Source organism: Numenius arquata, chromosome 7 (genome assembly GCF_964106895.1).
Source record: "Numenius arquata chromosome 7, bNumArq3.hap1.1, whole genome shotgun sequence".
Lineage (NCBI taxonomy): Eukaryota > Metazoa > Chordata > Aves > Charadriiformes > Scolopacidae > Numenius > Numenius arquata.
The window spans coordinates 43277885-43291175 of record NC_133582.1 but is presented as its reverse complement, the minus strand read 5'-3'; the positions used below and the strand labels follow the sequence as shown (position 1 = coordinate 43291175).

The 13291-nt window shown below is 39.1% G+C and overlaps 1 protein-coding gene across 1 annotated transcript in view; it reads left to right on the top strand.

Annotated features, from left to right (window-relative positions):
• Window positions 1–3884: 3884 nt before the first annotated feature.
• The window catches only part of LOC141466780 (collagen alpha-4(VI) chain-like), a 45615-nt gene continuing 36208 nt past the window's right edge, over window positions 3885–13291 (top strand). Inside the window, exons 1-3 of the mRNA XM_074150875.1 lie at window positions 3885–3900; window positions 7873–8079; window positions 12430–12779. Of these exons, the coding sequence (XP_074006976.1) occupies window positions 3885–3900; window positions 7873–8079; window positions 12430–12779 (573 nt within the window). The remainder of the gene's footprint in view (window positions 3901–7872; window positions 8080–12429; window positions 12780–13291) is intronic.

Sequence of the window (13291 nt, the reverse complement as noted above, 5' to 3'; positions counted from 1 at the left end):
AGAAACTATAATTTGATTTTTAATTTCATTGTAGGTTAAAAACTGTTTGAGGCTGCTAGGATACCAGGATCCATTTTAAAAATGTTGCTAATGTGTACTCATTGCAATTTGTGCTGTTTACACCAGCAGGAAGATACAAGTGTGAATAATAATGAATATTTAAGGCTTACAGCATAATAACATGTTAATTATTTAGCTTTACTCAGAAAAGAAAAATAGATGATAAGCTTATAAAAGGTGTGCTGAGTACTGGAGTGAAGAATCCTTGGGTCTCTCCATTCTTTAAAATGAAGTCAACAAGTAAACATCAATCCCACTAGCTCACAGACGGGCAGACGCCAATTCTAACAGTAAATGAAGTTGACTTTATGTCAGTCGGTTTTTCCACTTAAGTCTGGGTGGGCTGGTTGTGCGCTTGTATGTACGTGTGTCTGTATGTGGGGGCGTTTCTGTCCTTACGGCCACATCCTTTCCAGCTGTGGCTGCTTGCCCTTCTGAATGAAACCACTCTTTGGAACATCTTGATCACTTCATGTTCATCACATTGACTTCTTAAGTCAGGTAAGTCACCCAGGGACTCCTTACTTGAATCACTGTCTGGTCATGTGATTATACCTGGGATCATTAGGAAACTCTTCTCTGAGAAACCTGCAGCGAGTAAAGCTGCAATTTTCTTCCTGTGTTATTTCAGTGCTAACAAAAAAATAATATGCTTGTAGGAAAAACTGTGCCTGCAGAGAGGAGATAACTGATAAAAAGATTTCTTCATTTGCATAAAGAGCTGACACCTAGAAAATACTTTGCATTGTTTTTACAGCAACATTTGTCCTTCTTCTGGTGTCGATGTGCCTCAGTGGTGAAAGTTCGGTATGTGGACATAACGAGGAGGGTGGTGAGGTGCGAGGATGGGGACGGATTTCTCCTGTTTTTACTGTTTGGTGAAACCAAGAAGTTTCCACAGATGGAATCCAGGCTTTAAATTTGCCCTACTGAGAGAAAAGGGGGGTGGCAGAGGAAGGGGATAACTAATTGGGGCGTGTGAGCTGAAGCTGTCTGTCTGCTGCACTCCAGGACTCGGGCTTTTTCCAAAGACTTCAGAAGGAATGAAATCAGCATGTAAAAGTTGAAGAAATCTAACTGGAGAACTTCAGCAGGTAGGAGAAAGCTACATGATAACATTCATTTGCACTGGTAGAGATGGGATTTGAAGTTGTCACAAGAAAGATTGTGTTCCTTGTCTTAGTATATGCAAACAGAAGAGGGAAAATGTTCCCCAAACCAGAGTGTGCAGGGAGATCCAGCCTTATAAATTGTAAGATTATAAATTAGAGGTGAAAAACAGATGTTGCCTCAAGATCTCCATGCTCTTGATAGTAAGCTTAAGAAGCGATTAACTTCTTGACCGTGCATTTTGCTCTGGCAGCAAACATCTAGAGAATTACTTACTTTTACCTGCGGAAAACATTGAAGGAGCTGGAGATAAAACTGGAACATGAGTTGATTAAAAAAAACCGAAAACAAAATATTGTTGCAAGCAGGTTTTGTAAAGCATTTAAAGAATTCAGAAGTACTGTTGGTCTTTTTCTTCCTTTGGGATTTATTGTATACATAGTGGTGGATCTCTGGGAGCAAATAAGGAAAAATGTTGGCAGTTAAACAGGCTTTAAAATATGTATTCTTTTATACAGTTGTCTAAGGGCTTTTAATAATTTCCATACTGTTGTCTCCTAAAATAGCATTAAAGTGGAAAGAACTCTTAGATTTTTGAGAACTGCTGTCTTAACATCTTACGTAGATTACGCCTATATATATTTATATAAATAACTGCAGCATCTTTAAGTAGCTTATGCTAGGACCTTGTATATACTGTTTTATATTCAAATAAGTTTGGGAATTAACACATTATTAGCTTAATATTCAGAATTGGTAAAGCTCTGTGACACTACATGTTTCTGATTGAGTTTATTTAGGCTTTGATCCATAGTTTTTGTGGGCTGTATGACATGAGTTTGCCTTTAAATTATTTCATTTTACCTTAGCAAATAATGACAAATACACATGCAATGCATAAAGTACCTCTGCTTATGGAGTTTGTAGTGCATGATTGGAATTTCCTGTGTGAAGATAAAGCAAAATAAATGGTACAAGTAGGGAAATTAGTCTCCACGTTTTTAAATTGCAGTGTCTCTGTATATTTAAAGAAGCTGCCTGATGTCAATAGTGGGTACTGAAGGGAAAAATAAAGAATGAGTGGGAAATAGGTTCCCATATGCACTCACTGTTTAGAAAGAGTGGGAGAGATTTTGCAGGTGTAGGGTGTCAGACCCTATGAGCGGGGAGCATTCTGGAATCATGAGCTTGGAAGAAGCTGGAGGAGGCAAACAGAGATTACAGCTGTTAGAAGGTATGGAAATAGTTGCATAGCTCAACAGTCACTGATTATTGTGTGCGGTATAACAGTAAGAGCTAGACTTTGGTACGAAATTCAAATGTTTACATTAGTGAGAAAAGTCTAGCCCCTTGCTAAAATAGCAAGTATATTTTGCTCATCGGACTGTGGGCAACCACATACACCCTGGAAGCATGGTGATATTGGTGCCCCTGAGTTTTTCACAAACTCAGTGTTTTTCTGTAAGAATCTCCACTACTATAACTAGAGGCTTTGGAAATACTGGTAGCATTTTACTTATCTGCCCTTGAATATGTATGTTTCTAGCTGTACCTAGAGATCTATGTGCAATTTATTAAAACCAGATAGTTCAACATGCTTACTGCTCTTCTGGCACAATAACTGTGCTATCAAAGTAGGTACTGCATAATACCGTAATGAAAGCTAGTAATCATGATTGCTTTTATTTTGGATACCATTAAAATACTTAATTGTGTCTCAGTTTAAACTTTTTGCTTTTAAGAGTCTAAAAAACAGGCTGATATGAGGCATAGTAGTGAAAATAGATAACCGGGAATCAGGTCTCTGACAAAGTGACCAAGGAGAACTCTTAAGAGGTTCAGTAACTACTAGGGATATATAGAGAAAAAATAATTCAATCCAAGGCAAAAGTTAATTGTGAAGATGCCATATAAGATGATTGCAAAACATATATATATATATTTTTTGCTATGGTTTCATATATGACATACCACAGTTTCCCTTACATTAGAAGTGCTTATTAAAGAAAACTGAGATGCGTGGGACATGAAGAAGCTTTCCACAATGTACAAATCCCTTCTGTTGCATAGAGACCTCGGTTACATCTGGAATCTCTGTGTTACTGCTGTACTAATAATAGTAAAGAGTGCCCATATGTGATAAATGTCTTGAAATATAGGAAATGTGGCTTTTTTCTTCCCACAGAAGAAAGTTCCAAAGAACCCTTCAAGGGGCCTTGGTGTGATGATACTTGGAAATGAAGTTTTGCTGTTGCCTGAGGGTAGAATACAGAGTCAAGCAGATGATTTCTATTCATTGCTTTTTGTTATTTACAAGACCTAGGGTAATATTGCATACTGTTAGCCTAAGAACCTGGAACTACACTCTGTGCTATGATGTTAGACCAGCTGTAGCCTTTCCACTAAGTTGTCTGTGCAGATCAAAGATATAGTTTAAAAAACAGTGTAATGAATTTGATCATCAACTTGTATTTTCACAGATACTTGCCTCACTTTTTCAGTAGAATATAAATTATGTTAACAGTATAATAAACAATCAAATTGGTTTGTGATTTTGATGTAAAAGTATAGCTGGCTTCAAAACAGGTTAGAAGAATTTATGGAAGTATGGTCTTCACCCATATGCAACCTGGAAGCCTTTTAAACCAGTCTGTGTGGGAGGCAGAAGATACTTACATTGTTTAACTTTCATTTTATGCTCTTTCCTTAAGATAATGGCCATTGTCAAAGGTAAGGGATTGAGCACGATGGACCTTTGTTCTGACCACTCGGACTTGTTTGGTGATTAGTGGTAAAAGGAAGATTATCAAACAAAAGTGACAGAAATAAAGAGGAGCAGTCTGCATGCATAGGTAGATACCCTGCCACCAGCACATACCTTGAAGATACTGAGAAGACTAATGTGTGGATTAACTTGTTACACTGTAGCCATTGCTTGAATGTCCTCTCCCAATATACAGATACAGTTCCACATCTCTCCACAAGAAGAATTAACTTGTGTCCAAGGCTGACTGATTCTGAGAAGGATGCTGCTGAGTTCCAAGAAGCATGCCTAGGAAGCCCTCCAGTTGCTGGGAGGATGAACTAGCTTGTATTTTGCCTGCTGTCCAATTGATTCTATATGTCTTTACATACATTTTTCTCTGTTACTTACAAGTTTAGGCAGTATTCATGACAACATAATTATTAGACGTTAAGCAATGGCAGAGATACAGACGCTGGGGAAATTTGTTTGCAAATCAGCTCCAAAATGGAAGTTCTAGATTTATTGTTCTCATCAGAATTCCAGAAGCCCTGAAACTTTTTTAAAAAAAAAAAAAAGTGCCAAGCCAGGATCCTGGGTTTACTGAGGTTGCGCTCTGTATTAACCCCAGCCTGGAATATGAGTGGCTCGCTTATATTCCAATATAGTGGCTAGCTCAAATATAATATAGCTCAAGCTATCTCTTCTGATCTGAGCCAGGATTAAACAACAGGTTCAAAAGATGAGCAGAGCAGTGTTTGGCTTATTCTATATTACTGGTAGCTCAACAGTGCTTTGTATAAAATTTTGGTAATAAACAGGTGGTAGCACATAAAAGTCAGTAGCTGTGCATCTTCCACACCACTATACCTCTAACGTAGGTGGTATATTAAGTGTGAGATCTTAGGGAAGCCCCCAGTGGGGTGTCTTTTTCAATCACTGAGCATTTGAGCATAATATCTGAGTTATGTCAGGTTGCTGAATTTTACCTCGCCTTCCTCAGAGATTCATTCTGTAGCTGTCCTCAGTCTAATTTCTGCAGAACCCTTGCTGCCAACAGGTGTGTTTGGGAGGTCTGAGGAAGAGACTACATACAGCGTTGAAGAGCATTGCCTCTGACATGCACATCCATGGGAAAGAAGTACAACATGGACAGCATTTCTGTCAAGCTGTTGTTTCCCCTAGAATAGGAAGAGATATGCTATCAGTTGACAGAGGACCAGCTACAAAGGGCTGGTGAGGAGTGACTTTGCCTGGCTGAAATGCAGCAGTGGCATCTTTTAGTCACCTGTTTTAAATGCTTGAATAACTAAGGGTCACAGAACGAATGCACAAAATAAAGCACTATACCTGGTTTTCTCATGCTCAGTGTTGAACATATCTAGCCAACCTGGTTCTCTGCTACTCATGTCACTGTGCAGAAGCATTTGGCCTTTATATTCATAAATATTACCAAAAATCTTTTCATCCACCTGCTTTTCATCCAGCAGCTTTGTGCTGTAGAGCTCAGTTCTGATCTGGGACAGAATGTGAGGGTGGAACTAGGAGGAAAGCAGCTGGAACTAGGCATTAAAGAAGAACTTCAGCAGCTCCAAAGAAAAACAACATATGAAATGTTTTCATATTCATCCTTTTTTGCATGCGTGGTCTCCAAGGCTCAGGTTTATTATTTCTTTTTATTTTTTAAGCTATTTAGTGTACATGTGTTCTAGAATGGAAAGTTTCCAAAACTGTTTTGTTCTCACTTGTTTAGTGTGCCTGACCTCAGTGTGGCTTAATTTTGTACTTTCTTGCTGAGAGATTTTCATTCCAATTTCCCACAGCATTGAGTTGTGACACTTTTATATGGCAAGTGTCTTCATTACTGGCCAACTGGCATATTTAATTTATAAATGGATGTTTGTTCATATCTATGTGTATTGTATAGATACCACCACAAAAAAATTTTCTTTTGAATAGATGGGTGGGTGGGGAATTTCAAGGCTAGAGGGGAATCTTAGAAGCATAATTCCCATTAATCTTAGGTTGTGAATAGCTTGCTTTTAGTTGAATTTTGGATTGTGGTAAATATAGCTGTGTGAATTGGAACAAAGCATGGTTGTGAGAGCAGAGCAGTGAACAGTTCATTCTGGTTGTATGCTGTACATCATTGTCAGACTCTTAACAGCTCTGTGTTCAAAGCCTGTATGTTAAAAGCTGAGGGAACAAAATATGAATTTAAAGTTCTGTATTTCTTACTGTCTTTGTTTTTTTTCTAGGGAGGTTTCAAAATGGATGACTGGAAACAACTTCTTGTTCTTCTCTTTGTTTCCACCTTCTGCTCTATAGATGCACAGCTGACTGGTAATACACTAAAAAAATTACTCTTTTTCAAGTTGATAGTAGAATTAATTTTTTCCATTTATACCCAATGCCAGAGAGATGAAGAATTGATGACAGTTTATTCTTTCTGTAACTAGGGATAACATGGTATGTCTTTATGAAACATATATTTAAACTAGGATAGGAGGGTTGTCCTAAAATGCAATAGCTTGTTAAAATTTGTTTTTTGTTCATGCATTCTGAGGTTCCATATTTGCAAAAGCAGTGAAAATAGCTTTCAATTATAAGACCACCAAAAGAAAGATAAGTCACAGGATTTAGCATTTTCATTTTGGTAGGCAAGTCTTCTGGAAGATCTACTTGAGAAAGCGTTCTGTCCATTTGCAGAACATTTTCTTCATGACTGTTGGTTTGAGAAAATAACTGTTTCATCCATGCCCTACTAGTGTCATATGCTTCTGAAAGGCATGGAAACACGTGAGTTTAGTGTTTATACAAGTAAATGTGATTAGTCCTGTTTAAGTGGGTGTGAATTTTTTTTTTTTTTTTCCCCTCAGATAATAAATATTTATTAGTAATATACGCTTGCAGAATGGAACTCAAAGTGCGTGAGTAACCTTTCCTTTGGGCTCACTGTTATGGTTTGAAGAACCCATGACAATTTATTGTTGTTTAGACAATTATTCTATCACCCAATGACCCCTCCTCGCCCCGGGAAGGAGAATCCAGGGAAAAAACAAGGAAAGCTGAGGGCTGAAATATAAACAGATTTAATAGAATAAGACTAAATAATTAATGTTAATAATACTAATGAACCAATATTGATCCTGATACCAATATAAAATATACAAAGATTATACTCAGCCAATTATATCAGTAGGAAGCTGGGCACTCCCAGCAGGGGACAGCAAATGTCAGACACTATGAACATTACTGCTTCAGGAGGAAGGGCTCAGGGGTCCAGCACCGGGGTGAGTTCTCAGGATCGCAGCGATCATAGAAGAGGAGAAACTCCTCAGCAAACTTTCTAATTTATATCGAATGTGATGTTGATGGGACAAAATAATCTTATTGGCCAGCCTGGGTCAAGTGCCTGGGTCTCAGTCCTCCTCATCCCTGCACCTGGCTGTGCTCAAAAACACTGAGACTGAAACCAACATACTATAGGTGACTATAAAGTAAATATTTTCACAAATTCAAATGCTAGAGTCTTCTAAAAGTATAGTTTTCCCTAGCATTAGAAGAGACCTTACTGAAAAGTAAAATTACTGAAAGATAAATTAATCCTGTGTCGCTCAAACCAGGACACTCACTTAACAGCAGGTCAGTGCATTCTTACGGTTGTGGTTCACGTGCAAAAGTGTGTACAGCAATTACCATATGCATTTACTATATATGAGTTCTGAGCAGGCTGTGCATGGAAATTGTGTTGGTGTCAGTTTCAGCATCTCTCCTTTGCCTAAGAATGGTGTTGTAGAAGGATGTAGACTCTAGCCTTCTGTATGATGAACAGGGGAAAAGAAGGAACTAGTGGGTGCTGAGAATTTTCCAGGGTAGGTGGAAAGATTATTCTGACAAGGGCCAATAGGTCTTGGATTCTGAAACGCAATTGGGATGCAAAATTATTCTTCTATCAGATTGCACATCCTGTAGAAAACCAGGAAAGTTACAAAATATTTCTTCAGTCTGCAGAAAAGCTTCTATAGCAGACATCATCTTCCTGGTAGATGGAACCTGGAGCACAGGGACAAAGAACTTCAAGATCATGCAAGACTTCTTGTGTACAATGGTCAGTGGCTTTGATATTGGGCAAGACAAAATCCATGTTGGTATGATTCAGTACAGTGATACACCAAATTTTTGTTGAACACTTACTATAACAAGAACAATACCTTGCAGAAGGTACAGAAATTACATTAAAAAGGAGGAGGCAGCGAAACTGGCCACAGCCTCCAGTTTATGCTAGAGAGTCACTTCATAGCAGGTGCTGGTAACTGAAAGGAAGAATGGGTTCCTCAAATCATTGTGGTGATAACAAATAGACAGGCTGGCGTTGTTGTGGAGGTAGGTGTATTCTGAAGTGCTCAAATGGATCCAGTTCTTAGATGCAACATAGATTTCAGTAGTCATGTAGAAGAGCTTGGTTAATGGAGTATTGAAGGGATGGAATGGTAAAGCATGCAATCTCACTCCCATGGTCAAAAGTAGAATCATAGAATCATCTAGGTTGGAAAAGACCCTCGGGATCATCGAGTCCAACCATTCAGTGGAAGGAAGATGAAACTTTTATCTACATAAGTACTGTCAGAAGTAGAGCTTCTCAAGACATTTTTCTTAGGACTTTTTTGCAGGGTTAGTTTAACTAAAATTCTTTGTTTAATTAGTCAAATTACAGAATTAAAGTGATTATATAGTGTGTTTAATGGTATGCTGTAGATAAAGCTGCAGTCTAAACTTAAAATTGTGGAGGTCAATGAAAAGGTTGTAATTTTTGTTTAGCTTACATTTAAAGCCAGGTCTGGTTATAGGTTGACAGTATTCCTTTTGATGTCTCATCTGTCACTTTCCCCCCTCTCTGTGCAGCATTTGCAGAATAATATGCTGATGTTATTTTCCTTGTTGACTAGCCGGAGTAAGTAACATAAACATTTCGTTGGGTGTATAATGGCAGATATCCACATAGCTACATGCAGTCCCTGATAAAAGTACCTGAGCTAGCTGGACAGCAATGCAGCTGTTTTACCAAAGAATACTGCTGAGATTGCTCAGTCTTGCAACTTTCTCAACTTGTATGGTAAATAACTTCTGAAGTAAGACAGTGCTTCACATCTAGCGTTCATATTCATAGCTCCTCAGTGTCTGAAAGGAGCCAGAGAAGATATGCCCAAGGTATCCTAACCAAAAGAGAGAAACAGACATCTCAGTGATATTTAAAAAAGAGCCTTCCAAAAACCTAACTTTGTCATCTATAGCTGACCATACTGCTTCAGTGGGACTGTCAGCAGCAACTGTTGACAAAACTTAAGTCTCACAGAGGCACTGTGGGAGGGGTTATGAGAAAATCCATCCTTGGATATGTGGGAGGTTTTGGCAAGGTGTGAACAGCAAGTCCACAGTAATTCTGAGATGCTACCAAAAGCTTTTCCTGTATAAGAGACAGAAGGTGGTATTGCTTACTATGTCTTCTTGGTGGCAACAGAAGCTTGGATGCCACACAGCCTGAGAGGCTCCCAACCCCAAAGAGAATAAAAGTTCGGTATTGCCTTTGATTAACGCAGCAGCTTTTGTCAGATGTCAGATGGTGGTTTTGTATCTGAGTTTATTCCAACTTGGTGCTGCGCTATCAGTTACCTTGTCATGTAGGAAGACTGAAGCAGAAAGCATATACAATAGCTCTTTAAAATCATGTATTCATGCCAGTTATGTAGTAAGATAATACTGTAGATATGTTTGTTAAGTTGCAGAAAGAAAAGCATAGTGAATGAGAAATCAAAAAGCTGAGCTCTCCCTCTGCTGAAGGTGAGGGGGACCTACTGTGATGTAAGTGGATGGCATCGATTAGGGATAACAGTAAGAGACAGTTCTGGAGCGGTTCTCTCTGTGCTCATACTTCGACTGTCCTTTAAAGCTTCTGATGTTTTAAATGTGTTGGAAACATGCTCTTAGTTCTGTTTGTTATGCCATAAAATTGATCCAACCCAGTCCTCCAGGTTTCATTCCCTTAGTGACCAGAAACTTCCCATGAAAAAGGAAAACTGGGATAACTACGCTGCTTGTCTAAGGCTTTTTGTAACAACGGTTGAACAAATAGATAACTTTGCCTCTCCTGCACCCTGGGCTTGGGAGATCTTAATCACCCCCAGACTGGCTGATGTTTGCCAGGGTGTTGCAGGCTAAAATGAAGAGCTGAGCCTTCCCTCTTAAAGCCAGAAGCTACTCTGTGTGAATTGTATCTACTCAGTTGGTTTTTAGAGAGGACAGCCAGGCCTGTTTCAGAATGAGCTCTGCACCCCAACCCCATCTTTTCCCATCAAGAGCTGAGCAAACCTCCAGCTGAAAAGGCATCCCCCGGCTCCTGAAAGCAGCGACAGAGAGGGCTGCTGTGGAAGTGGAGTGCATTGCCATGGAACAGCATGACCGTGGCTGATGCAGTAGCACCTCCTGGTGTTTCATGGCCAGACAACAGGGAGATTCAGTGGGAGATACAGCAGTAAACATATATATACAGGCATGCTTGTTTAGAGAGAGAAGAGTTAAGGAAATCATACTGGTTTTGTTCTCACCAATGCATGTTTTTATTGTTAAGTTCTGCATAAATTTGTCTCATAAAACAAAGTTCAACTTCCCGTGAAGCCTGTTTTATCTTGTCCTGTCATCTGTTTTCCTATATTTACTGATCTTTCCTGTTGTCACCTTCTCTTGAACTGCCAGATTTTTCAAATTTAAAAAACTGCATTCAAGGTATGGAACATCAACAGGGTAAAAAGATAATCTTTGCACCAGTAAGAAAGGGCGGTTTAACAATGTGGATGTGTGTGGGAAAACAGGTGATTAGAACAAAAGTGAATGCTTTACTGCTGTTTTGATATTATTACTGGTACGCTGGGGAGTCGGCAGGGAATGTTTTAAGAGCTTTGGCAGTGTGGATGACCACTTGTCAGGGCTAAGCTGCTGAGTCCACAGTTGCCCTTCACACTGCCTCCAAACTATGTCATTAAAAAGACCCAAAGCTCAGAAAAATTTCATTGTGAACACATACTCTGTGTGTGCTGGACATGAACACATAGTGGAAGATATGCAGTAAATTTTATGTTCATTGAAATGTTTAATCAGAAACATCCTTCACAATTAGAAAAATGTTGTTCCCTGAACTGATGATGACCTTGGATCACAGGTGTTCTGTGAATCTTGAAACCAGAGATAACAGCCTTAAAACCTGGCTAAGGGGCATGACTGAGAAGTATGAGTGGATACATATGTGTGTGTGTGCATAGATATATATATTCATCTGTTTAAGAGAAATTTTTTCTTGTTGTGGACTAAACAGAAAAGTTGTATAGATTTCTTATGGTGCTCCAAGGCCTGAATGTTGGATTTCTTAGCCATAAAAACTCATTCAATGTGACCTTCTACATATAAAGATTTTCATGCTGCTTACCAGCAAATCATACCCTCTAGGGGGCAGTTTGTACTGCAAGTGAAAATACTGAAACATAACGACGGCCACTCTGAGGTGAAATTATTTCTGGATTTATTTTGTTAAAGAGCTGAATACATTCATCTTTTTCAAGCGTGAGGGAAATCCCAGAAAACTGTAATGAAGCTTATATGGAATAGTGGTCTACAGGAGCTAGCCCAAACTAGCAAACATGGAAAACAACCTTGTTTCAGAGTCAATGGGTGAAGAAGGAACAAAATTAGGGAGAGTGCAGTTTTACAGACAAAGTTGCATGCCTCTGACTTCTTTGCAGAGGTACAACAACAGATGGTAATGCATCCAGGGGCACAGGATAAAATTTAGCATGCCACATGAAGAATCAAGGTACAAAAGAAATAGGCCAAGTGGTTTAGCTGCTTGATGAGGGCAAGATGACTGGGGAGGGAGAAGGAATTAACCACATCACAGTATTTGCTGTTATTATCAGGAGCTATGCAAGCAATTCCATAACTGAGGTAGCCCTCACCTTACAGCAGCTGTTATTCACAGTGGATATATACCATTGCATTAAGGCAATGCTGCTTCTTTCTCTCACTTATGTTTCTTTGGCCTGTTGTTCTACATATGTATATATCATCTGGTCTTGTGACAAAGTGGTGAAGCGCAGTCAGCCATCAAACTTCCCATTGCAATTGGAATATGTGTTGCACATTCTCGGTAGCAAAGCTCACAGAAACATTTGCAAGATTAGGCCCTTTGAGGACATTTGACAGCTGGAGAACAATGATCTGTTTTGCAGTTTGGGTATGTACATATGTCCAGTAATGTAGTCCTTAGTATCTGCAAGTTCACATAGCCCCACTGAAACTTGTGAGCTGATAGGTTTTCTGTAAACATGAAACACCATCTCACTGATTTTGACTTCTGGTTTTAAATCTGTTTTATTGAGTTTTGTTCTACTCCCATGATTCTGACAAAAGACAAGATCACAAATATTGTAGGTTTATCGTTTCCTCTTTCTTCTACTTTTTTTCAGATTGCAACATAGATCTTTTTATAGCAATTGATATTTCAAGGCGCGTGCAGCCAGCATCCACAGTGCTTCTGAAAGAAAAATTGCAAGCATTCCTGCCCAAGCTTTTACTCCAGATGAAGTTGCTGCCAAATACCAGCTGTAATGCTGGCTCTCCAGTCAACATTAGATTCAAGTTCCAAGTATTGGCACAGACCAAAGAATTCATCTTTGACTCTGATTTTGAAGAATATAATGAAGAGATCATCCAGAAATTCTTAGATGCACAAACCACTGTGGACACCTACCTGAATGCAGACTTCTTACAGGCACTTGAGGAGAAGTTTGTTAATGTGACCTCTGCTAACATTAAGGTAACTTAATAGTGTGAACATATATGTTGGAAAAATTGCATAGTTTGATGTTTACAGACTCTGATGCTGAGTACTGCAGGGAGACAAAAAGGTAGTTCAGGAATTGGTGAATCCAGTAAACAGAATCACAGAATGGCTGAGGTTGGAAGAAACCTCTGGAGTTCATCTTATCCAACACCCCCCTGCTCAAGGAGGATCAAGTAGAGCAGGCTGCCCAGGATTGTGTCCAGGTGGCTTTTGAGTATATCTAAGAGTGGAGACTCCACAACCTCTCTAGGCAACCTGTGCCAGTGCTCAGTCATCCTTATGGTAAAAAAGTGTTTCCTTAGGTTTATATTGAACTTCCTGTTCTTTCACTCGGCCTTATATCACTGCATGTACCAGTTGCGATTCCCAAGGCACTCCTGCAGTGACATGGTACCCAGAACATTTGGATTAATACATATGATAATGAGTATTCATACAGAAAACCTTCTCATATCTGCCATGGAATGTCTTTGTACTTTTGAGTG